We start from the raw sequence: 26388 nt of genomic DNA, 5'->3' as shown, positions 1-26388 counted from the left end.
ATTCAGGTCACCTCTTTCCTCAAATAAGACTGGGTTGGCCATCTGTGGAGTACCATTTGAAGATGACATGCTACTCAGTACTGAGGCCCTGTCCCTCCTTCTGGGGGATGTTATTCATTGTTTTTGTAAGAATCCTGGAGGTCTGCCTCATTGTGACCCTCCCCGCAACTATCACCTCTCCCCACTCCTCCAAACACTCTCAAAAGCTAGTAAGTAGCACCATATATACACACACACACACACACACCCATACACACACACCCCCATACACACACACCCCCATACACACACACACACACACACACACACACACACACTTGGTCTCACAGAAGGGCAGAGATCATTAACTTGACCCATTGCTTCTCAAAGGTGCTCATATGCCCAGTCCTGTCCAAGGGACTTCAGAAGGGCTCAGTCAACAGACCAAAACCCCTCCTTGAGTGGCCCTTGGGTCGCGAGTCCCTGATTTGCATGAGCCAAAGCCCACAAGTCTAGCCCAGGTGCAACTCACTGATGAATTTGGACTTGGAAATATGACATTTTTGAAACAGGAAAAAAAGAGAACTAACATTTACTGTGTGCCCTTAGATGCCAAGTGTGACGCTAGGCCCTCAGAGACACACACACAGCACTGGGCCTGTAAATCACCCAGGAAAGCTGGAGATAAATATGCCTCGTAAAATGCATAAATGCTCTTTGTGGGAGATTTGTTTCTTTAATAATTAACAAGGCTCTTCTTGAACTCCTGACTTGGGGACCCTGAATTTGAACCACTGAGTCCCAGAAAAGCAGTGTGACCTCTGAACATGAAGTGTGTCCACAGGTACATCAGAGACTCCTTTGCCACCGGGTGTGCACCCAGAAATTCTAAGGTTATTTCCAGTAACCCAAGGCTCCAACACCTATCCTCTGCCCCTCTCACTTATTCCTCAGGGACCACACCCTCCTCATGGGATCCCAGACATCACCTTCATACCTCCTCCCAGGCCTGCTGCCCTTTCAACCCTCATGACCCTTGTCCTCTCCATCCTGGGGAACCCCAGGCCTGCTAGACAGTCCCAATCCCTCTCCAGGGACTTTCAAATCTGGTACCCTCTGCATTCATTCATTCATTCATTCATTTGCAAATGTTTGTTGAGTACCTATGAGTGACCCAGAGCCCCAGTAACAAGACAAGGACTTGTAGGCTCAGGACATTAGGTGACTTACACATTGTCACCCTGCTGGTCAGAGGCAGAACGCGTACCATAACCTGTTATCTGGCCTCCTCACCAATGGTTTTCCCACATCACATCCCACAATCCCCAGCCCATGGAGGCCCCAGACCGATGGGAGGAGGAAGAAGGTTGGGACAGCCCTTCTCCCCACCTCCTCTGCTCAGCACCAGATCACATTTCCAATCGCTATCGACCCCACCCCTAATTTCTCTTTTGGACCCCCCTCAGGACTTCCCTTGCCTCTTCCAGGGATATCATCCCCGCTCCTGGGCCTTCCTGACCCCAGATCCAACTTCTGTCAGTCTCCCAGATGCCCACTTTCCCAGATTAGAACCCCAACCCAATTGAGGACACATGAGGCCCCCATCCGAGGTTCTCCTCCACACCCGGGACCTCACCATCTCAGCCGCACTCTCTAACTCCGCGCCTCCACCGCCTCCGCCACCTACTGCACCACCGACGCTTGGTGTTGACGCGTTACCGTAGTAACCAAGAGCCCGCGTTCTCCGGCCCCGGCCCCGCCCCCTCTCGGCCCCGGCCCCGCCCCTCCGCTCTGATCCGCTCCGGCTGGTAGACGCGGCGCGCTGTGGCTTTAGGAACACGAACCCCACCCTCTGACCGTTCCCGCCAGCGCTCGAGCGGGAGCTTTGGCTCTGAAAGACTGTCCCGCCCTGGCGCGCCCCGCTCTTCACTTAGCTTTGGTTGAACTCTTGGGTCAGGACCCAAACCGTCAAGGTCCTAGCATTGGCCCAGGGGGTCTGACTTGCTGGCAGCCACTCCAGGAGCCGGGCCCAGGGTCACGGTTTTTCCCCTACACCCCGTCTAGGTTACTATGGTAACCGTTGCCCCAGTGCTTGTGAGGGGCCAAGCCAAACGCTGATGAGAATTTAGTCTGCAGAGAAGCAATCAGGATCAGACGAAACAAGTTTCATAGCAGCAGAGAGTCTGGTTAGACCAAAGAAAGAACTTCCAGCCGTGAGGATGTGTATGTAGTTTCAGGAGCATTTCCTTAAAATGTGGGCCTCAGACCTCCAGCTCTGAATCGCCTGGGAGAGTTTATTAAAAATGAAATGTAGACCCTACTAGAGTATCTGAATCGAAATCTATGGACCTGGCTTTAGGGAACCTGCCTTTTCATGCTTCCCAGTTTGTAGGTACTGTTCTGGAAAGCTTTTTAGGAGTTTTATGATTTTCCCAATTTGGTTTGGCACCTATACCTCCCAACCTGCAGGGACAAGATTGGACTTACCCCACAGCTGCGCCTGCTCCGGGCCTCACAAAGCCTTCCCACAAGACCGAGTCCTGTTGTTTTTTTCTCCAGTGCTGATAAACTGAACTTAGACCAAAAAGAAGTGGTGACTTCGGTTCTGAGCTGCTTTCCCACGCCCAAACCTCCCTCCACAGCCCACCTTTCTGGGGCTCACTCCAACCTGACTTTTGTGTTGTAAAGCCAGTCACTGCCTCCTCCGGACATACTCAGGGCTGAAGGATCGGCTGCAGAGCTGGGGTGGTTGAGGGCTGTTTACAAGCTCCAGGGGAGTGGGGGGAAGGGAGACCAGGTCACCTCCAGTTGTTTTTAAAAGGGCTTAACTCCGGCAAGCTTCACATTCCTTCCCTGGATTTTTCCAGCCTTATCTCCTTTGGGATCCTCAGAAGGACAAGTTAGGGGGTGGGGCGGGCAGAAAGTGTTGGAGGTGGGATTGGAGGGAGGGAGAAGCCAGGGTAGCTACCATACAGGTGCTGGCACGATCCTCCCGGCTTGAGAGTGAGGGAAGGGCTTTTCTGTTCCTGGCACCGTTCTTTCCCCAGCCTCTTCGTTGCAACCCAGAGAGGAGGGAAGATGAAGTAACCAGTCCCCTGTGGATTGGATGCTTCCCCTATGTTTTCCACCCAGTTCTCACAGCCACATCTCTATGGGGTAGTTATTATCCCCATCACCAAAGAAAAAACTGAGACCAAGAGAGATAACTGTCCAAACTCAAAAGTTAGTGTTCTTTTCTCAACTCAGGCTGCCTCTCTGAAGGAAAGGTGTGAGGTTGAGGCAGAAAGGAGGGGGATGACCAAATGCAGGGTAAGGGAATTGCTTCCCAGGCTTTTGTTCGAATTTACCTCAAAGCTATCAGTGCTTAAACTTCAGGTCTCCCATTTGCCTGAGCCCCTTGAGAAAGTAAGTTGAGGGAATTCCCTGGTGGTCCAGTGGTTAGGACTCCACGCTTCTATTGCACAGGGCACAGGTTTGATTCCTGGTCAGGGAACTAAAATCCTGCATGCTGCGTGGCACGGCCAAAAAAAAAGTAACCTGAATTAAGCATACATTTTACATTTACATACATTTAATGAAACAGGTTTGTGTGGTTCTCCACCACTTACACAGATAGTTAAGGTACTGCCAGCTGTCCAGGTGGAGGAACGGCTGCCTGGAACACTCCTTCCACCAAGCCACTATGCCACCTCACCTGATGTCAGGACAGGAGGGACTGGCCATAATCTCCATGGGAATATGTGCTACGCTGCTCACGCCAAGAGTATTTGCAAAGTGGAGGAAAAACAAGGTTTGAAATGCACAAAGCCAGAAGTCCCTCTGTGAAAAGATTCTAAGCCTCTGTTATGTAAAACTGTAAGTGAGTATTCTGTTCTTATCAAGACCTGGTCAAACTGAAGTTCTCTCTGGCCTGGAAGAGACCCAGTGATGCAACATATGTAATTATAAACACAGTATGCATCTCATCAGAGAAAAAAAGCTGCCTTCAAAGGACCTAAACTCATTGACTACTTCTGTTTTTCCAACAGTGATAGGTTTTCTTTTCGACTTCTATATAATTTTAAACACACACGCTTACCTGGATTTTTCTAGGTATAATGAGATGGTCTTTCCATTTGAAAACTCTTCAAGCCTTGTGTATTCGTTTTCTACCACTGCTGCAGCAACTCACCACAAACTTAGTGGTTTAAAACAACATAAAGTTATTATCTTACAATTCTGGAGTTCAACAAGGGTCTTACTGGGTAAAAACCAGGTGTCGGCAGGGTTGCATTCCTTACTAAGGCTCTAGGCTGAATCCTTTATCTAGAGTTTCTAGAGGCCACTCATGTTCCTTGGCTTATGACCCCCTTCCTCTATCTTTAAAGCCAGTAACATTGTGGAATTTCCCTGGTGGTCCAGTGGTTAAGACTCCACTCTCCCAATGCAGGGGGCCTGAGTTACATCCTGATCAGGGATATAGATCTCCCATGCTGCAACGAAGATCCCGCTCGCAGCAACGAAGATCCCACATGCCACAACTAAAACCCGGTGCAGCTAAATAAATAAATTTAAAAATTAAAAAAAAAAAAGCCAGTAACACTGCATCTCTCTGAGCACTCCACCCTAGTCGCATCTCGTTCTGGGAAAGGTTCCCTGAGTTTTAGACTTGTGATTAGGTTGGGTCCACCTGGATAATCCAAGGTAATCCCCCCATCTCAGGATCCCTAATCTAACCATATCTGCAGAGTCCCTTTTGCCTGTAGGTAAATATTCACAGTTCTGGGAATTAAGAGGTGGACATTCGCAGGAGGGGAGGTGGTGCACTGTTCTGCCTCCCACACCTTGCTACATAACAGTGATATTTTAATGATCTATAATATATTCTCAAAAAGTTGAAACAACTTACATATGCCTTTCTAAACTGCTTTTTGGAAAGTGTCTTTAAAAATTAAATAATACAGGGCTTCTCTGGTGGCACAGTGGTAGAGAGTCCACCTGCCGATGCAGGGGACGCGGGTTCGTGCCCCGGTCCGGGAAGATCCCACATGCTGCGGAGCGGCTAGGCCTGTGAGTCATGGCCGCTGAGCCTGTGCATCCGGAGCCTGTGCTCCGCAACGGGAGAGGCCACAACAGTGAGAGGCCCGCGTACAGAAAAAAAAAAAAAAAAAAAAAATTAAATAATACAGACTTCCCTGGTGGCGCAGTGGTTAAGAATCCACCTGCCAATGCAGGGGACATGGGTTTGAGCCCTGGTCCAGGAAGATCCCACATGCCGCAGAGCAACTAAGCCTGTGCGCCACAACTACTGAGCCCGTGAGCCACAACTACTGAAGCCTGAGCACCTAGAGCCCACAAGCCACAACTACGGAGGCCCGCACACATAGAGCCCGTGCTCTGCAACAAGAGAAGCCACCGCAATGAGAAGCCCGCGCTCTGCAACGAAGAGTAGACCCCGCTCGCCACAACCAGAGAAAACTCGCACGCAGCAACAAAGACCCAACGCGGCCAGAAAGAAAGAAAGAGTACATATTCTTCTTTTGTCAACTTTACAAGTATGTATTAAAGGATGGAAAATTTACTGAAAAATTAATGGGTTTATTCCACACAGCAAAGGAAACCATCAACAAAAGGAAAAGGCAACCTACCAAATGGGAGAAAATATTTGCAAATCATATATCTGATAAGCGTAAATATTCAAAGTGTGTAAAGAACTCATACAACTCAACAGCCAAAAAAAAAATTGAAAAATGGGTAGAGGATCTGAATAGAGATTTTTCCAGAGAAGACATACATACAGCCAACAGGTACGTGAAAAGATGCTCAATGTCACTAATCATCAGGAAAATGCAAATCAAAACCACAATGAGCTATCACCTCATAACTGTTAGAATGGCTATTATCAAAAAGACAGGAAATAGCAAGTGTTAGCGAGGATGTGGAGAGAGGGGAACCCCTGTGCACTGTTGGTAGGAATGTAAACTGGTGCAGACTCTATGGAAAACAGTATGAAGTTTCCTCAAAAAAATTAAAAATAGAACTACCATATGATCCAGCAATTTCACTTCTGGGTATTTATTCAAAAGAAACAAAAACACTACTCAAAAAGATATATGCACCCCATATTCACTGCAGCAATAGCCAAGACATGGAAGGAATCTAAATGTCCATCAATGGATGAAGGAAATGTGGTGTATATATACAATGGAATATTATTTAGTCATGAAAAAGACTGAAATCTTTCTATTTGCAACAATATGGATGGCCCTTGAGGGCATGATGCTAAGTAAAATAAGTCAAATAGAGAAAGGCAAATACTGTGCGGCATCACTTATATGTGAAATCTAAAAAAAGACACATAGGTACAGAGAACAGACTGGTGATTGCCAGAGGCAGGGCAGGGGGTCAAAAAGTACAAACTTCTAGTTATAAAATAAATAAGTCCCGGGACTTCCAGGGCAGTCCGGTGGTTAAGACTCTGTGCTTCCACTGCAGGGGGTGCAGGTTCAATCCCTAGATGGGGAACTAAGATGCCATATGCCATGCAGCATGGCCAAAATATTAAAAAAATAAATTAATTAAATTAAATTAAAAAGTCCTGGGGATATCATGTACAGCATGGTAACTGTAGTTAGTAATATTGTATATTTGAAAGTTGCTAAGAGAGTAGATCTTAAAAGTTTTCATCATAAGAAAAAAACTGTGTGGTGATAAATTATTGTGGTGATCATTTCACAATATATACAAATATTGAATCATTGTATTGTACACCCGAAACTAATACAATGTTATATGTCAATTATATTTCAATAAAAGATATTAATGGGTTTATGAAACACAAATAATAAAAATGAACCGTGAATCAGTAGAAATTGTTTTGAAATTGAGAAGCAAATTGAAACAAAAATTTTCAGATTACCAGAAAAGGTAATTCAATAAGAGGAACAGACAAATTTTGAACAGAATAAACAAGCACTTGGATTGTTTAATAATCCAACTAACAAGGGGAAGAAAATTGTATGAACATATTGGGGAAATATTAACTTTCTTGTTGATTTGATATAAAAGATTGACACTGATGGAGATTGCATAAAACACATTAGTACACTAAAATGAGGACTTATGACAATCGGGTAAATGAGTGTCATCAACTCAAAGAACACTTAAGATTAATTACTGAAGGACTTCCCTGGTGGTGGGTAAGACTCCAGTGGGTAAGACTCCGTACTCCCAATGCAGGGGGCCCAGTTTCGATCCCTGGTCAGGCAACTAGATCCCACATGCAAGCCGCAGCTAAGAGTCCACATGGCACAACAAAGCTCCCGTGTGCCGCAACTAAGACCCGGCACAGTCTAAATTAAAAAAAAAAAAAAAGATTAATTACTGGACAATCTCCTGAAATTCTACAGCTCATGTAAGAGAGAAATTTCAGAGATTTTTCCCAAATTTGACAACAATCAAAAAATTGATACAACAAGAAGCTGTGAAATGAAACATTCTAATCTATCGATAATAAAAGTGTTGATCAAAATCATGCCAGAGGAAAAAAACTGAATTATTATTCTGTTCTCCATATAAAGTAATATTATACAATCTTTATCGTGTGAAGAGACAAAGAATAAGCTGCCCAAAAAAAGGTAAGGGTGAAAACTATTTTAGACTGGTTTCAGGCAGTGAATTCATACGAATCTTATGTCACTCTTCCAGATGTTATGATGTTTATAGTATTTGCCAGATTTTTATTTTTTAATTTTTTTTGCCACACCGCACGGCACGTGGGATCTTAGTTTCCCAACCAGGGATGGAACCCGTGCCCCCTGCAGTGGAAGCACGGAGTCTTAACCACTGGACCGCTAGGGAAATCCCTGCCAGATTTTTTTTTTTAATGTATAATTTGTTGTGACATTATTCTAGTTCAATGTTTACTCCTGTCATTAATTTTGTTTTGTTTTTCTTAAAAGGAGCTTCCAAAATTGTATAAGCTTCAGGCCTCACAAAACCCAGTGCCACCTCTGAGAAGTGGGGAGGCAACCTTTCCCGTCTCAGCGATTGGCTCAATTGCTCAGCCGTGTCCGGTGGGTGTGGGCGGATTGCCCTCGCTCTCACCTCCCGACCTCAGCCACGCTCAGCCCTCTCCTCCCCTCACCATTCCTGTTCCATCTTCTCCCCTCTGCCCTTCCTTTTCTTCCTGTCTCTTCTATTCGCTGTGCACCTTTGGGGGCTTCCTCCTTCTAGCCCAATCCTTAAGCTCTCATTTCACTCTCCTCCTGTGCTCTGCCCCATTTTCAGCATTCTCATTGCCTAGCCAGCCGAGGGATGAGAACAACGGGTGGCGGGGGAGGGAGGTTTAAGAGGCTGGCTGCTGCCGCCTGAGGAAGAGGACAGGTCCAGATTATCCGCCTAACCCTAACTCCACCTCTGGCTGCCTGAAGCTTCCTACCAGATCGCCACTCCCAGAGAAGTCTCAGAGTAAACCCAGGATTGCTGGCCAGGAGCCAGGAGCCCAGATCCCGCAGAGTTGCTGGGTGCCTCAGAGCTGAGAGCAGAGCCCAGGGGCTGGGCTGGGTCCCGCAGATTCTCCTCACCCTACCGGGCCTTGGGGCGCTGGGTCAGGCAGGCCTCACCCTGCTGTTCTCCTGAGATGCTCCCCACATTGGCTGAGGCAGGAGGGATAGGAATTTTGACTCTGTGATGAACAAGCACGTTTAAATGGGAGGAGCCTGGGAGACAGGACCCAGAGGAGCCATTTGGTTAAAATGAAAACTCTGGCCTCTCACTAGAGCATGTGTCCTAAAAGCATGAGAAAGGAGACTGATTCCCTCTCTCCCTCTCTCTCTCTCTCTCTCTCCCTCTCTCTCTCTCTCTCTCTCCTCTCTCTCTCTCTCTCCCTCTCTCTCTCTCTCTCTCTCTCTCTCTCTCTCTCTCTCTCTCTCTCTCTCCTCTCTCTCTCTCTCTCTCTCTCTCTCTCTCTCTCTCTCTCTCTCTCTCTCTCTCTCTCTCTCTCTCTCTCTCCCCCTCTCTCTCTGATATGCATTTAGGAACAGGGATCAGAGTTGTGGAGTCTGGATGTGGCATGCGGGGAGCAGGGCCCCACATGGACAAAGGGCAAAAAGATGGGGCTTCCACATTCCCATAGAAGAATTTGTGTTGAGTGCATGGAGGTGTGGGTTAGTGGTGGTCTATTGCTCTCCTGTTTTCTCTGAACTCCTTTGCCGTATATACACATCCTGGCAGTTCTCCAGGATAGAGGCCCCAGCTCCTTCCTCTGGACCCACCTCCTTGGGCAGCTTCTACTCCCATCTTAGTGGTGACATCTGCCCGTGACGGGAACTCTAGGATGCCCGTCAGGTCTCAGTAAATCATCATTTCCTAGGCTGTTCAGAGCCCCCAATTCTATCTAAGGCAGCCTGGAAGGTGCTCTCCCATGACTTGTGCTCCTGGGGCAGTGCAGTGAAGAAGGAAAGTAGCGACTGATTTTGGAGCCAGACCAACAGACTTGGACCCCTGGCACCATTACTTATAGCTGAGAGACCTTAGGTGAACTGCATAACCACCTGGGCCTTGTTTCCTCATCTGGGCAGTGGGTAATAGCCCAAAAGAGAGGCTCTGGGAAGAGCAGACCAGGCTGGAAAATCAGTTTGCATAGTGCCTGGTGATTTTCTTCCCTTTTCCTTCCCACAGAGCAGGGAGATACTGGGGGAGGGTGGGAAGAATGTCTTTTGTCCTCAGTGTCGTATAAACGATCAGGAGTCAGACTGTAAATCCTCTAAGTTGCAAAGGATGCCTGAGAGACCGTTTCACAGCCCCCTTCTTCCTGGAATACTTGAACTATCAAAATTGCCTCAAGTCTCTCTAAAACACAGTATGGCTTAAAAGATAAATAAATACTTAAATGCATGAATTTTCCTCCAGGAATTTGCTGCCTTCCTGCTTTCTTCCAAACTCTCTCTCTCTTTCCCATTCTTCAAAACTGTAGAGCCTTCCTGCTACAACCTGAGAGACTGGGCAAGGGACAGGGATGGAGAAGAGAGTTTGAGGAACAAGAAGAAATTTGGGGCCAAGGAGAAAGATAGTGAGCACGAGGGAAAGAGTTGGGGTGGAGCGGATCTGGGGGAGGAAGATGGTTAGGGTGGGAGTGGAAGTGGAAGCCGTGACAGAGACAGCCCCCTGCTGGTCATACATCCCCATTTCCTCAACATCCCCACCTGGCCACATTCCCACTGGGCAGATAACCCTCAGGCCAAGGAGAAAGTCGTCAACAAATCTGCAGCCTCCCCTACTTCTTCTTCAAAATCTCATCACCCTCCTGCCCGCCCCAGGTCCTTGGGCCAGTGTCGCCCTGGTGCCCTGCACACGTCTCCACACACCTGGCACCAGCTTCCCCTCCTACGTGACCAGCACGGCCCTGGACTGGGTGGCGGATGCTGAGATAAGACCAAGGAGGGGAAAACCACCCAAGCCAGGAAGTTACACAGCCTGGTTCCCCCGGCAACCCAGCCACAGTCGCCAAACAGTACAGCGTGGGGCGGGGAGGTGGGGGGGGGACAACTCCCGTTCAAGGCGTAGCCAGGGCTGGCTCAGACCTCAGTTTTCTTGTTGGAGAAACTTCCCTCTCCAAATCCCCTAGGGCAGTGTTGCCGCCTAAGAATTATGGGGGAAGCCAGTTTGAAATGCAAATTCAAGACACCACCCCCATCACCTCCACCACAGATTCCCGGCCTAATGGGTCTAATAGGACTAACTAGAATCTGCATTTCTAACCAGTACCCCAGGGGATTCCAATGCTCCCAGTCTTAGAGGGTAGCTGGGTTGGGGGAAAATACAGGATGGGGCCTACAGTCAGCCCATCCCCAGGGATGCCTGACATGGGTATTTTCAACACCCGGCGACTGACCAGGAGTCCAGAGACCTGAATTCTAGTACATGCAGAACCAATTCAAAACCATGAACTTGGGCTGAGCGCCTCTGGGCCTGCGACTAATGTTCTGAGAACTATGAGCCATCTGAAGACACATAAGGTGTGCTTTCTACTCTCAAGATCCCTGGGACCCTGGCCCATCACTTTCAGTCTCTCGGTTTCAGTTTGTCTCTTCTCCCCAAAGGGTATAAAAATATTCAAGCCTTCCCAAGAGGTGACAAGTCTCCCTGGAATTAATAGATATGGAAGTGCCTTGAAAATACAACTCTCAGCTACTCTCCTGGGGGCTGTGGTAGTCTTTATGGCTAGAAGGAAACGGTAGGCTGTCAGAAGGCTCCAAAAAGTCAGGGGACCTTGGGCTTCCCTGGTGGCGCAGTGGTTGAGAGTCCGCCTGCCGATGCAGGGGACGTGGGTTCGTGCCCCGGTCCGGGAAGATCCCACGTGCCACGGAACGGCTGGGCCCGTGAGCCATGGCCGCTGAGCCTGCGCGTCCAGAGCCTGTGCTCCGCAACGGGAGAGGCCACAACAGTGAGAGGCCCGCGTACTGCAAAAAAAAAAAAAAAGTCAGGGGACCTTCAGGACAGAAACCCCAAGGTGCAAGATCAGGGGCTGGGTTTCTTAGTTCCTTCCTGTGGCTGCCAGATCTTCATTTGCCTTGGAGGGGTGGCAGCTGCAGAGCTGAACTTCCTGCACCTCTTCCTAAGCCAGACCTCTCCCTTCCTCACTGTGGCCCTGGCCTCCACCTACAGAAAAACCACAGTGCATGCTGGCTGCAGGCCGAACCCTTCCCCGGGGTCAGCCACCAAGCCAGGGAGCTCCACGATGGGGTGAGCAATTAGCCTGGACTTCTTCTGCCACAAGTTTTAAGCCCCAGTTCAGCCACCTGCTAGGTAGGTTCTGCAAGTTACTTCTGCTCTCTTAGCCTCAGTTTCCTCATCTGTAAAATAGGAGAGAATAACATTCTGTGGTGGTGGTCAAGCCCCTTCTCCTGGATTTCCCATCCTAGCCACAGACACCATTTGCTTAGTGGCTGAATCCAGAAGTCCGTCTTTCTGGATCCCTCGCCCCCTTCTTCAACTCTGCACAGAGTACCAAACAATTTTGAAATCCAGTCTCTTCTTTCCATCCCCACTGGTCCTCCTTCCCCAGGCCACTCTTGCCTCTGCTGTGACTGCTGCAGTAACCTCCTGGAGTTGGCCTGCCTCACTCACTAGTCTTCTCCAACCCTAGGCCATTCTCTACCCTGCAGCCTCAGGAAGTCGGCTAAGTTAAAACCCAACTCTCATCTCCTCATCCCCCTGCTTAAAATCCTTCAGTGTCTTCCCCTGCCCTTAATGAAAGGTCCAAAATTATTCATGGACATTGAAGGCCCTCTGAGGATGTGCATTTCTCAGCACCCACCCCTCCAGCCTCTAAACACACCCATTCTACTGTCCAGCCCTGTACATTCCCACCTCCAGCCCACACCCATGCTGCAGCTCAGCGGAGACCGGAGACCACTGTCCTCTTCAACACTACTGGCCTCTCCTTTATGCTTCTAATTATCCTTAAATCCTCAGTTCAGACCTTCCAGAAATTTTCACTGATGCCTCTCCCCGTGAGGCTGGGTTAAGTCCCCTCCTCTGGGTTCTCACCTAGACTCCCCTTAGCACGCCACAAATCACATTATAATTGATTGTCTGCTCTTCTAGCTCCTCCCAGGAGGGTACAAACTGTACTTGTTTTGTTGACTTCTGTATCCTCCAACACCCAGTAGATGCCTCGCCCTGAATAGGTGCTCAATAAATATTTTTTGAAATAATGGAAGAACATATACAGGTCAAGCTCTCAGCAGAGTGACTAACAGAAAAATAGTAGTGAATCATCATCATCACCGTGATGGTTCAGCCCCACACCGAGCTACATTTCTCTCATGGAAACACAACTCAAAATTCAGGCCCTGCCCACAGCGGGGTGAAATGGTGTGACAGCCCCAGTGTTTGGGGAGATGCTTGTATGACCCACTCCCCACCTACCCTCCCCCAGTGATGTTGATCTGTCCCCACCCAATCCCTGGTTCTCACCCTGACTCAGGCTTCTTTGACCACCCCCACTCCAGGCAGGAAAGGAACAGCCCCTTCACCCCCCCCCACCCCCCCACCCCCCCATCCCCCACCCCCCCACCCCCCCCACCCCCACCCCCCACCCCCCCACCCCCGGCACTGAAACTTGACCTCTGACCACAGAGCCAGTGACTACTCCTTCTTCCGGAGGAGCAATCCCACCCCCACCAACCAGCAGCCCCACTCCCCCCAGCAGATCAGGGGAGAGTATCCCCGAGACACATAGCCTCAGCTCACCATGACATCACCACCAACCTCCACCCCAGAAATGATCCAGGGCTGCGGGAGGCTGGCAAGTGATCCTCCCAAAGAGCCCTACTTGCATTTCTCCAAAGGCACGTATCACTGGCTTTCTGAATTATCGTGGCTCCTATCCATGTTTTACCTCCCCTACAGGACGAGGGACTTTTTGAGCAAAGAGGTCATGTATGAATAATCTTCATAGGCCCCATAAGGCCTGGCATAGGGTAGAACCCCAATAATTGTTGAAGGAATGAATACATGAATGAAAAAATGGGTGCGTATATGAGTGTTCCCAGGCAGAATTGCTCATTTTCCACTTTAAGATGAGACTTGTCCTATTATCGAAGACCTTCCTTCTGACCCTTAAGAGAATCCAGAGGCTAATAACACCTCAGGGTCAGGAGGATCATTTTTCCTTGTTTAACCTAAATTTCTCTAGGTGGACCTTCAGTGCATTTTCTTTTAATCTACCTCCCTAGCCACTGGGACTAAAACTCATTTCTTCACAAGGAGACGGTTACTAATTGACCTTTAGCCTTCTCTTCAACAAATTTAATCCCAGGCCCTCTATTGCTCCCTCCCTGGGGCCCTACTGTCCAGCCCTTTCCCTGTTCCACTGGTCCTTGGGCCTTCTGCCAAGCTCTCAAAGGCCTCTCTGGGCTGCACAGGCAGGAATGGACATATTGTTCTCCAGGGAGCCATGGACAAACACTCAGACGCTTACCCTCTGCCTACACACACCTGACACACACCTCTCTGCACCCCCAGTCCCCAGTCCTTGGTAAACACATACTCACAGGCAGCCTCCACACAAGGTCACAGTTTCATCTCCTCCCACCCGCACCCCCGAGCCCTGGCCCTGTGAATTCTCGCACACCTGGACGCACACTCAGTGCACATGAACAGACCGCACAGAACTATACTTTTCCCCTACAGGTCAGCCACACTGTGAACCCCTCCTCCTCCTCCTCCTCCCCTCCCCTCCCCCTAGCCTCCCCTCCCCTCCCCCCTCTTCCTCCTCCCCCTCCCCCTCCTCTTCCTCCTCCCTGCCTTCCTTCTCCAGCTCTCCTTCCCATCAGCCACCATGGGCCAAGCCTACTTTCCCTTTACCTCCACAGTGATCTTCCACTGCAAGGCTGCAGGCAAGGAGTAAATGAACCAATGCTGGCTCTTACCCCTTCCTCCTGCCCTCTTCCCACTTTTTTTTCTGCCAAATCCTCAAGCACCTTCCACTTGCCCAGAGCACACAAACCACCCTCCATCCCCTTCCCAACCTCCACTCCTCTGGCTATAGGGAGAACCCGCTTCTCAGGTTTTTGCCTTTGAGAAATGAACAATGAGGAAGCATTGGAAACTGACAGGAAATGAGGAAGCATTGGAAACTGAAATGGAAACTGGTTTCATTTCAGATCCGATGACAGGCTGGGTCACTGGGACCCTGGGCTGGCTGGGCACCAGGCCAGGGGATTCAGGAGCATGAGGGCAGTGTGATATTCACTCATTCATTCGTTCATTCAACAAATATTTATCCAGCGCCTACAACACGCCAGGCACTACTGTGCATTAACAAAACCAGCACAAACCTGCCCTTACAGAGTGTACATCCTGTGGGTGGAGACAGAAGATAAATAAGTAAACTACATTGAGTATCATGTAGTGATAGGAGAAAGGAGGGAAGGAGGATGGGGTGCAGGCTGAGAGTGGAGTGTGCAATTTTAAACACGGCGGCCAGGGAAGGTAGTATGTTTGAACTGGAAGGTGACATTTGAACAAAGACCTGAAGGACAGAAAGTAGCCACGGTGACACCTGGAAGGGGAGATTGTTCGGGGCAGCAGGAACCGTCCTGCAGGCGCAGGGTGTTAGGGAACACCAGTGTGGAAAGCCACGGGGAATGAGTTGCTAGGAGATGGCAGGAAAAGGGGTTGCCACTCAGAGAAGCTTTTCCCCCTATTCCCAGGGCTGGGACCCATTCTGGGCTCCAGGGCCTGAAGGAGTGCCAGGAGAGATGAGAGGGGCCAAATTAGGGATGAAACTGTGATTTCACACGGAACAAAATGCTGTAAAGCAAACAGAAAACAAAACAAAACAAAATGTTGAGGAGTCAGTGGAGGCCATTTCCAGAAGGAAGGAGCTGAACCTGGAGCGAAGTGGATTAAGGGGAGACGTGGAGGGGCCTCCCAGAGCTTGCTGGTGGGTGGTGGATCCAGCCAGGAGGGAGGTGAGCCCCGTGGCTGAGCACCTCTCAAATCCAGTCCGGCTGGAGCAGCATAGGCTCAGCCAGCTCCTAGCCAGGATGACCTGGGTTCAAAACCCCTCTGCCCACTAAATCCTTATACGGCTTTGGGTGAGTTTCTTGTCCTGGGACCCAGTACGCTCATTTGGGAACGAAATGAGGGAAATAATACAGTCATATCCACCTTGTGGACTAACATGGGAATCTGCTGGGAGAAGACAGTGGTCCTCAGTCTTGACTCTGTGGTGTGCCAGTCCCAGAAAGTCGTGAGGCCTGTGGCCCATAATTCATAGCTATAGTTAAATCAGAGAAGGGTGCAAATGGTTTGTTTTTTTCAGTTCAAATATCAATGAATTCAATGTTGCGTCTGCAATGACATCACTCTTCCTCACTGGCATTCCACGGAGGCTTCCTGAATGGGAGATAACGGGGTGGAGTGACAGCTAATCCCCGGGGAATTTGCAAATAGGCTGCACCCTATCTTATCTGTGCCACAGCCCAGGGGAGTACAGCAGGCAAGCAAATACCATCTCGCCCATGGCTGGGGCTCGGATAAGGCGGAGAGCCCCTGAGCTGACGGCTAATGTACAGCAGTGGCATGGGGCCTGGCACACAGTAGGTGCTTCTTGGCAGCGGGAACCACAGTGGGGTGGGCGAAAGGAGAATGGAAGCTCTCTTGTTATCCACAACTGCACAATTTGTCACCCTCAGGCACAACGTTGTGCCTTTCCCATCCTCGGGAAGTAGAGACACACGGAAGTGGACGTGGGGAGAGGGACAGTGGAGGCCAGGTTGGCTGATGCGGGTGGGAGCTGAAGTGGGGGACTGGCCCAGAGCCTCTAGGGAGACACAGGGTCTGATGGGAAGGCCGTGGGGTTGGAACTACATTCATGCCTGGGTCAGGGCTGGGAGCTCAGGACAACCTGACCCCAAAATTGATTATTGTGGTCCAGGGCCACCCGTCCAGAAGGAATGCTGCTAGGTTCTCACCAGCAAGCAGCTCACAAGTGCCTGGGATGATCAACAAGGAAGGCTTCCTGCCTCCAGCCACCACCAGCAGCTCCTTCTTGCTCACTCATCCCCCAGCTCGCCAGATCCTCACCACCGCAAGCCTACCCCTGGCCCCCAGACTGGTCTGGCCACCAGAGGTCACCTTGCATCAAGCCTGCCTGAGGGCCTCCCACCCAGACACCTGCCAGGACTCAGGGCTGTGTGGACGGCCGGCCCCACCTTCCTGCAGTGGCTGAGAACTGTTCTGGCTGTGGGAAGGGCCCAGCCAGGAGCACCTGGGTAGGTGATGGCCCCCCCCTTCCCTGTGGAGCCTGCCCACGTATGCTGTCATCATGGCTTCTAGCCCGAGGGCAGCTGGAAGGGCCTGTCCCATCTCAACCCCACCCCTAAACCAAGTGAGAAAAAGAATGGGAAGGAAATCAATGATGGGGAGATGTTTGTAACCTTTTATTTCAAAGCCCTCTTCCCTGGAGCCAGTCACCGCCCTTCCCCCACATTCCTCCCTTCCCAACAGTGGACTCAGTGGCCCCAGACACAGCCAGAGTCCATCCAAAAAAAGACAGAGATTCTTTATTTAAACCAGCAAACTCAGATTCTTCAAGCCCCAGCCCATGGTGGGCAGCCTTCCCTCCCCGGTCCCCTCACCCCCACCCGTTAGCCACAGAGAGGGGAATGGAAAATGAGAAGCCTGAAGGCCTCTGCCAGGGCAGGCTGCCTCAGAAGTGTGGTGAGCGCAGTCCAGCTGGGGCTGGGGGGCAGCCGCCACAGACCCCTCCCTATAAATTAAGTCCCTGCAGCCACAGCTGTGGGCGAGGCGTACTTGTGGGGAGAAGGCCATTAGGCAGCATCCCTGACTCCCAGCCAAGGAATGGATTAGGGCACAGGGCTCAGGGGAAGAGAGGCCAGAGAGAAAGAAAAGAGGTATGGTGGGGAGAGGGGGTGATGCCCCCCTAATTTTGGTCCCGTGGAAAAGAGGCCAGTTGGTCCAGTTTTGGTGGATTTAGAGAAGGGAATGTATTAGTAAGCACAGTGGGGAGGCCACCGTCAGGCACCCCCAGAGGAGACAGGCCAGGCCCCCACCCTGGCAGAGGGGAGCGTGAGAGCTCCAGGGGCTCTCAGGGAATGTCACTGCTAAAATATATATATACATATATATATATATATATATACACATATATATATATATATATATATAAACCATTCACGGCAGGCAGGGGCAGGGCTGTGGGTGGGATCAGAGGATCTGGCGTGGCATCCCGTAGCCGGTCATGCCTGCCTGAGATGCCCCGCGGTTGGTCCCCATCTGTAACCCAATCACATTCTTGCCCTCCTGCAGCTGGTTGTCTGAGAAGTTCCGAGGGTTCTCCTTGGATTTCCTGGGTGGAAAGGGAGCGTTGGTTAGGAGGAGGGTGGAGGCTGCCCCAGTAAACGTCCTCCATGGACACAGCACAGGCTTTCTCTGGCTTAAGTACTGGTGCCAGCTCTGCCCTGGCGAGCCTTGAGCTCTCTGAAGCCACCCAGTCATCTCTCAAAAGGGACTGTCCCTTGCCACCCCGGGAGACTCATGAGGATTAAGTGAGACGAGGAATGTGAAAGTGCTTTGTAAAGGGCATTTCCTAGGGACAGGAGTGGGAAGGATCACCGCGCCGGCCCGGGGCCAGGGCTGCCCCAGCAGTACTCACTTGGGAAACCAGTTGGGATCTCCAGAGAAGAGTCCATTGTTCTGGGCTACCGCCAGCCCACCCAGGTTCATCAGTGTCCGCTGCACACAGGCCATGTTCTTTCCTGGGAAGGGGGAGGGGGTGTGTTGGCCTCAGTGGGTCTGGGGTCCTGCATGCCAGGCTTCCACCTCTATCACTAAGTCAGCAGGCCCAGCTTCCTAATTCTTTTACTCTTGGTCTCCCGACCCTTCTCCAACCCAACCCCCAATATGGCCAACTCCTCAATAAACACACACACACACACACCACACACACACACACACACACACACACACACACACACACACACACACACACACACACACACACACACACACACCACTCTTTGTCCTCAGGTATCAGAAACCTGCCCCTTCTCCCTGGTGGACATGGCCCAGCCCAGCCTCTGTTCTTCCAGATGACGGTGCCCTGGCCCTGACCCACCTTCCCAGAGGTCCACAGTCTGGAAGATGTCGGTGGTGTTGATGCCGTAGCGCTCGGCTGCTTGCAGGAACTGGGAGATCTGCTCCATCTGCTTGAAGGCCATGGTGGAGGCCTGGATCTTCCTCACCGGGGCCTGCCCCTCGGGGTACAGCCCATTAATGAGCTCACACAGCACCTGGGTGAGGACAGTAGGTGTGCAGAAGTGAGGCCCTGCCTACCACAGATCAGAATGTACCATGCTCGGCGCTAGAGACAGTGAACCGCAGAGGGGCCTCTCCTACCTGAAGACAGCTCTGACTCTACCTGGAGTGAGCACAGGCTCCTTCCTGCCCAGCCCCCTGCCTCTGAGCCCAGAGTGTAAACCGTGCTATTCCAGGATTACCAACTACAGCACACCTCCCCCAGCTCTCCCTTAGAGTTCCTCTTCCTTCTGTCACACACAGCTTCCACTGCAGGGAGGCACGTTCACCCTCCCACTTCCCTCGGCGGGAGGGAGGAAAGCAGGGGGCCTCTGCACGATGAAGATATCCCGGCTCAAGAAGAGCTGGGAGGGGGCTGCCCTCCATTCTTCAGCTGAGACAATCCCCGGTCCCTCAGACCCAGCCCTGCTCTCCTGGCACTTCTGGTCAGAGGCGCCCAGCTCTCACCGTGCCATCCTTGAGCCAGTTCTGGAAGTTCTCGCGCCCAGGCTGGGGCCGGCCCACATCCTTGCGGCACTGGGTGGTGATCCACTGGATCAGGATCTGCTCCAGGTCTGCATCATATTGTTTCTCAATCTTCTGCTGCACCTCCCGGCTCAGGCCGTAGGAAGGTCCCCTGTTGGCCATTCCAAAGGGCGGTGGTGTCTGGGGGAAGCTGGGGAGAGGACACATCCAGGCCTGTGGTCAGCGCTCTGCAGCCTGTGGGGTGGGGGGTTCTGACACACACCATATCCCCAGGGTGGGCCCCGGAGGTGAGGAGGTGAGAACAGCCACCAAATGAGGGAAGTCTCACCTTAACCCCTGGACATGGGCTAAACTCTCAGTGTTCAGAACTCTAGGAGGTGTTAAGGCACCTCTGGGTTCTTCCACCCCTGTGACAGGTAGCCTGTCTACTCTACTGAGGCTTCCCATTAGATTTCATTTGAATGGTTCCACTGCTACAATGAAGTATAAAACCCACTGGAATAGAAAATAGGGTAAATGAGGCCAGGATTGGGGGTTCAGCCCCTCATTTGGGGTGGTCAGCTTTAGCAAAGGCAAACTGGTCATTCTAACCCCAACCCTGCCTTTTCCAGTTCTGGGCAAGAGAATGATTTGGAAAGAATATGGAGTGGCTGGAGAAACCTATGTCAGGAGCTAGGGGACTGGACAGATCTACCCTTAATTAGCCACTGGGTTTTAATTGAACACCCACTATTTGTGCTGGGGATTGTGGAAGACACAGAAGTCCTTGGTCCTAAAGTTGCCCACAGTGCCATCAGAGAGACAAAGTGAGCACCTATGAAAGGGCAAGAGTTGTACATGATGAATATTAAACTACACAGTCAGACCACATGTTATAGGAATTGAGAGAGGAGTATTGGCAGAAGCAGCCTGGAGGGCTTCCTGGAAGAGGTAGGTCTGAGTAGGTCCTTAACAGATTTCACCAGGCAAAGGGGCTTCCCATGAGCAAAGAGGTAATACCTAATTCTACTTTCCTTTCTAGAAGCAGTGGTAGGCAGAATAATGGCCCCCCAAAGGTGTCTATGTTCTAATTCCCAGAACCTGGGAATGTTACCTGATATGGCAAAAGGGATTTTGCAGATGTGATTGAATTATAGATCTTGAGATAAGGAGAGTACCCTGGGTCTCCAGGGGGGCCCAATGCCCTCACGACAAGGGTCCTTATGAGTGAAAGAGGAAGGCAGATGAGTCAGAGTGGGAGAAGTGAGAAGGAAGCCAAGGTTGGAGTGATGCAGGGTCATGAACCAAGCAATGCAGATGGCCTCCAGAAGCTGGGAAACGTAAGGAATGGAATCTCCCCTAAGTCCCCTGGAAGGATTGCAAGCCCTGCCAACACCTTGATTTTAGCCAGTGAAACCTAGCTCTGCAAGATATTACATGTGTGTGGCTTTAAGTCACTCAGTTTGTGACAATTTGTTACAGCAGGAATAGGGCACTAATCCAGGAGCCTTGGGTGGCATTTTTAGGGAAACCCGGGAAGAGAGGGAGGGATGGGGAAGTACACAGCGGGGTTTCTTTAACTTAGTTGGAGGACCTCAGTTAGGAAGAACTGGGTGGTTTCCTGACCACTGGCCTGGGTTGACAGCACCTCGCAGTGGGCAGTATGTCCCCACCTGCCACCTCCCTGCCTAGGTCCCACACCCAGAGCCCTGTCCTAGGAATGCTACCCATGCCGAGGGGGAGCCGGGACCCCATTTCCTGCCCCCATCCCCTCCCCATGGGCTCTTCTTTCTGCTCTGAGATAGAGCTGGCTGACTGTACATAAAAGGGGATGCCCCAGGCCAGGCACCTCTGTTCAAGGAGAGGGAGGAGAAACACTGCCTCTCCCTACCTCTGGCCCCAGGCCAGGTCAGACTTAAGGGACGGAGTCACTCTGGCTCCCTGGGTCCCCCGCACAGCAGTTTGAGCCACCCCAACCCCCCTCCCTGGGCCTCGGGGCAGGCCACAGGGACAGCAGCTGCCTCAAACGTCCTCCCACCTCTCAGCCCCAGCAGAGGTGGGGCTTGGGCCAGTCCCCTCCCCCCCACTGCAACATGGCTGCTCCTTCCGACTGCAGCCTATTGGGCTGCACATTTCCGGCAGCGATCCTCCCCATAATCAGTTATTTTTAAACCTCATTAAGACGACCCAGCCCCACTTCACCCAGCCCGGAAGCCGGGCCAGATAAATGTCAGTCTGGGCCTTGACCCACACCACGAGCCAGCACACACTCAGCAGGGACAGGGCAGGCCGGCCGAGTGGAGAGAGGGAGACAAGATTCTCTCCCCTCAGCCCAGCCCCAGCTGCCCAGCCGAGAGCCACTCGGTCTCCGTAAGCCTGTGACCCCTGACGCACAGGGCCACGGCTGGGAGGCTCAGAAGCAAGGAGAGGGGGGCCAGAGGCTGCTGCCACCAGTAAGCCCCCTTTTCCCAGCCCAATGTTCAGACCTCACTTCTGGGAGCAGCTCCACTGTGGACACCTGGGCCTCAGGGCTGTGTCTCCATGGAGCCAAGTGGCCTGAGGCCCAGGGATCACTATGGCCCAGGGAAAGAAAGGACAGGACAATGATTAACCCAGACACCAGGGTTAGGAGGGGAGCGCAGGACCGAAGAGTGACCCCTCCAGTGTCACTTACGGTATGGACGGGCAGGACAGACTCGGCCTCCCAGACCCACCTCTGGGTCTCCCTCCTCAACTCTGGTGCCTGGGCACATCTGGCAAGGTCACAGACTCCAGCTGCAGTGTCTCGGCTCCACTCTGGAGCCATTGCCCTAGATCCCGAGGTGCCAGAGCCGTAAAGCAGAGCTCTGGGAGGAGGCAGGCCAGACGGGCCCAGCCTGCCCACGGCTTCTCTCCCCACCCCCACGAGCAGGCACACGCTGAGGGGCTGCGGCCGCTGGAGCTGGAGTGGCCCACGCTAGTGACACTCAGGGGACCTACCCTGGCTCTCCCTTAAAGGAGGGAAGGTAGCCAGTTGCCTACTGCAGTGGGGAAAGGCTGTGTGGGAGATGCCCAGAGCTGGGGGTCCGAAGGGAAAACAACAGCTGCACAGCTTGGGGGGTGGATTGGCAGTGAGTAACCTAAACTCCAGAGCTGCCTACAGCGGTGGGAACAGCCCTCACTCCCACCCACAAGGTTACAACAGTTGGGAAAGGGGGAGGGGCCACAAAAGGCACTCCAGCCCTCAGCCCCACCCAGACCCTGGGCTGGAAGCTGACCTCACCCCACCGCCGACGCCAAAGAAAAAGCGGACGTGGGGTGGGAGTAGGATTCCAGGGCTCCTGGCCGGGGTGTTGAACTGGAAAGACAAAGGGACTCTCCATTCATTGTGCAGAGAGGACACAGGGGAACCTCCCAATCCAGAATTGGCATTAAGACTATTTTGAAAAGGCGAAACAGGGATACTTGCCCCCAAAGCGAAGAGCCACAGGGAGCGGGGGTGATGGGAGACCTATGATTGAAGGGCCACCTTGGGGCAGCCGCCTTGGTATCAAGAGTCAGCGAGCAGAAGAGAAAGCTGAAGCTATGCAAACAGGAAGCCACAAGGCTTGCGCAGGAGGAGGGGTATGGTGGGGGCCGTTGCCATGGCTTCTGTGTACCAAACACAGGAATGGGGCAGGGTGGGGGCACCGGGCAGAAACATCCACTCGGCGCAGGAGTGGCGGGGAGGCTCCGAGTGGGGGCGGAGCGGGGGCGGGGCGAGGGCGGGGAGCAGAAGTGGGATCCTTGGGAAAGGGGCCGCTTCACAGGTACAGACAGGTGCAAGGGATTCCTCAAGGAAGCAGCTGTGGAGGGTACGGAGGGCGTGTGGAGAAGGGAAATTACAAGTTTTGGGGTAGAGAAGTAGATTTAAGGAAATAGTTCAGGAGTAGAAGAAATATCCTGGGAACAGAAGGTACATTCTGAGCTAGAGAGCCCCATAACTGAAAATCCTGGGTGGGAGAAGGGATGGGGGTGGGGAGAGGGGATGGGGGTGGGGGAGAGGGGATGGGGGTGGGGAGAGGGGATGGGGGTGGGGGAGAGGGGATGGGGGTGGGGAGAGGGGATGGGGGTGGGGGAGAGGGGATGTGGGGTGGGGGAGAATGGATGGGGGTGGGGGAGAGGGGATGGGGGTGGGGGAGAGGGGATGGGGGTGGGGAGAAGGGATTAGAGGCCAATCCCCGGAGAGCAAAAGAGGGACCCGGGCTGTGGAGTGGGGGGGGTGGGGGTGGGGGGAGAACTGCACTTGGACAAAGACTTATTTGTTGATTCTGGAAGGGGAGGGCCCTGCCGGCGCCACCCTACCTTGGCCTCCTCGGCCGTCTTCCCTGTAGACTAGGAAGGAGAAACTGGGAGTGGGGTTAAAGACGGGGAGCTGTCCCTCTGTCGGGTGCTCTGGGGTCAGAAAACTAGGAGAGCCACAGGCCTCCTCCTACACCGGATCCCCACACCAGTCCATCCTCACTTCTACCCCACTTCTTTCTGCTCACAGATACCAAGGTGCCCCAGAACTTCACAGATAGCGGCTCCAGGAGCCTCCAGGAGGCCTGCAGAGGGAGGGGGGTAGGGGAGGGAGGTGGCAGTCCATTTCCGGTCCTGCCGCCCCCCGCTCGCCACACCCTGGGCCGTCACTGGGATGAATCACCCACCGCCCGCCGCTGGGGTGACGCAGTGGTCTGGGCAGCCCGCCCGACCGCCCGCCCGCGGCCACCACCGACTTTCCCAGCAGCAGGGGGCAAGGGGTGGGGGCATCGGCTCCCGTAGGGGCTGGAGGCCTGGAAAGCATCCATCCTCTCTCAACACCACCTCCTACAGACAGGGCATGATGGGGCGCAGTCAGGGCTGCAGCCTCCCAGATGTTTCAGGTCGGGGAGACTCTCCTGGAGGCGATTGGAGCTTCAACTCCCCGCCCGAACCCGGGAAGGCGAGGCCATGCGGGACCCGCGCACGGAGCCCCCTCGCCCCAACCCGCGACGCCGAATCCCCAGAAAAACGAGCTGCAGGAGAATGAACAGAAAGGTCGGCTTCGGGGACGCAGAGGGCAGGCAGCACCCACACGTGCTCCTGGAACTAGGAAGTGAAGTGTCGCTTCGGAAGCCCCGGCGGCGCCGAGCTGGCCAGGTTGGGCGCCGGGACCCTGTACGCTCCATCACTGGGGGCCAGCCAGCTAATCCCTGACGCCCCCCTTTCCCCACCCCAGCGAAGACCCGGGGCTGGAGCCGGCGGGCGGGACGCAGTCCCCGAGTTCCTGATCCGGACGGACGGCCCCGTCTATGCACTAGCAACAGCGGCTGACCTCATTGCTCAACAATGCGGGGTCAGAGCCTGGGGACAGACCTGACAGCCCGGGGAGGGGCAGAGCAGTCAAAGGACCCTTGCCTGCCAGCCCTTGATCACCAAGCTCACTGGAGCAAGTCGCAAGCTCTGGCTTCTAACTTTCTAGAGACCCCTCCCTCCAGCTCACCGTTCACGCGGACCGAAGAGTTGCGCACTCCAGGCGGGGTCTGCAGCGCGAGTGAAGCGCCGGGGCCGGGCCCGGCCGGAGGTTTTCAGCCTGCTCCCGCCTCGGACGGGGCGGGCCAGGGGCGGGGCAAGGGCCGAGAGGGTTTAAAGGCGCCGCAGTCCAGAAGCTGAGGGCAGTGCTTAAAAGACAGGGGCGGTGGAGAAGAACCTGAGTTAAAGGACCTGGAGGCAGTAGCCTCCACTCTTGAGAACCTATACCCCTACCCCAGAGCCCTTAAACTTGTGCCCCAGTGGGAAACTTTCTGCCTAGGTTAGCTCAAGACTGTGGGCGTTTTTATATGGGAAGAAACCTCTTGGTTTAAAAAGGGTGGTTAAGTAAATGGAGGTACAGGAAGACGCTCAACGCCCCCACTCCACGCACACACACACAACCGTCTAGGGTGAGGCAGGACTGGGGCTAGCAGGCCAGGACAGCTCCTGGTCTTGGTGGTCTTGCTCCCCACCTTCTTCAAGCCCCAGACTAGCAGTGAGGTGATTCCGTGCCCAGGGCCCAAGAGGCATGATCAGCGTTGAGACCCAGGGTTCAGACTTGACTTCTTTTTTTTTTTAAACAATTTTATTTTTTTATTTTATAATTTATTTATTTATTTGGGGGCTGTGTTAAGTCTTTGTTGTGGTGTGTGGGCTTCTCATTGTGGTGGCTTCTCTTGTTGTGGAGCACAGGCTCTAGGTGTGTGGGCTTCAGTAGTTGTGGCACATGAGCTCAGTAGTTGTCGTTCGCGGGCTCTAGAGCGCAGGCTCAGTAGTTGTGGTGCACGGGCTTAGTTGCTCCACAGCATGTGGGATCTTCCCGGACCAGGGCTCGAACCCGTATCCCCTTGTATTGGCAGGCGGATTCTCAACCACTGCGCCACCAGGGAAGTCCCCAGACTTGACTTCTTTCCCTTCATTTCCTCCTCTATGACCTGGCACCTCTTCTTAATCCTGGAGGGATCAAAAGAACCCTCAGTGGAGGAAGAGGCTGGCAGTTCTTCTGTCTCTGAGGGTGGAGGAGAGCCTCGTTTGGGGGTTGAAGGAGGGCTCCCTCCTCCCTGTTTTCGGGCTTCAGTTGAGCAGTCCCTCTGGGGTGGAGTCCCTGCTTACATCCATCAGTGGAGTTCTTCACAGATGATAGAAGACCCAGTTGAGCCTGGTTTTCAAGCGCATCACCAACCAGTGCCGGACTTCCCTGGTGGTGCAGTGGTTAAGAATCCGCCTGCCAATGCAGGGGACACGGGTTTGGTCACTGGTCCGGGGAGATCCCACGTGCTGCAGAGCAACTAAGCCCATGCGCCACAACTACTGAGCCTGCACTCTAGAGCCTGCGAGCCACAACTACTGAGCCCGCGTGCCACAACTACTGAAGCCCGTGCGCCTCAAGCCCGTGCTCCACAACAAGAGAAGCCACTGCAAAGAGAAGCCTGCGCACCACAACAGAGAGTACCCCCTGCTCCACACAACTAGAGAAAGCCCGCGCGCAGCGACGAAGACCCAATGCAGCCAAAAATAAAATAAATTTTAAAAATAATAATTAAAAAAAAAAATCAGTGCCTTCCCACTTTTCCATTCTCTCTTGCCCGATCCTCCCTACCCCTATATTCCAGTGATTCCCTG

The 26388-nt window shown here is 52.7% G+C and overlaps 2 protein-coding genes across 2 annotated transcripts in view; both read right to left on the bottom strand.

Annotated features, from left to right (window-relative positions):
- Positions 1 to 14625, bottom strand: part of CFAP45 (cilia and flagella associated protein 45) — a gene marked incomplete at both ends in the record, with an annotated part of 41070 nt that extends 26445 nt beyond the window's left edge. Inside the window, one exon of the mRNA XM_082833502.1 lies at positions 14542 to 14625. Within this exon, the coding sequence (XP_082689628.1) occupies positions 14542 to 14625 (84 nt within the window). The remainder of the gene's footprint in view (positions 1 to 14541) is intronic.
- A 2385-nt stretch (positions 14626 to 17010) lies between these two features.
- Positions 17011 to 24853, bottom strand: TAGLN2 (transgelin 2). Its single transcript, XM_082832937.1, has 5 exons — positions 24737 to 24853; positions 19258 to 19464; positions 18611 to 18785; positions 18149 to 18251; positions 17011 to 17842 (listed from the first exon to the last, which is right to left on the bottom strand). Exons 2-5 carry the CDS (start codon positions 19435 to 19437, stop codon positions 17701 to 17703), a joined length of 600 nt encoding a protein of 199 aa, XP_082689063.1. The 5' UTR covers positions 19438 to 19464; positions 24737 to 24853; the 3' UTR covers positions 17011 to 17700.
- Between the last annotated feature and the right edge of the window lie 1535 nt (positions 24854 to 26388).

Source organism: Leucopleurus acutus (assembly GCF_964270905.1).
Source record: "Leucopleurus acutus genome assembly, chromosome: 2".
NCBI classification, from domain to species: Eukaryota; Metazoa; Chordata; class Mammalia; order Artiodactyla; family Delphinidae; genus Leucopleurus; species Leucopleurus acutus.
This window is presented reverse-complemented; position numbering and strand designations above follow the sequence as displayed.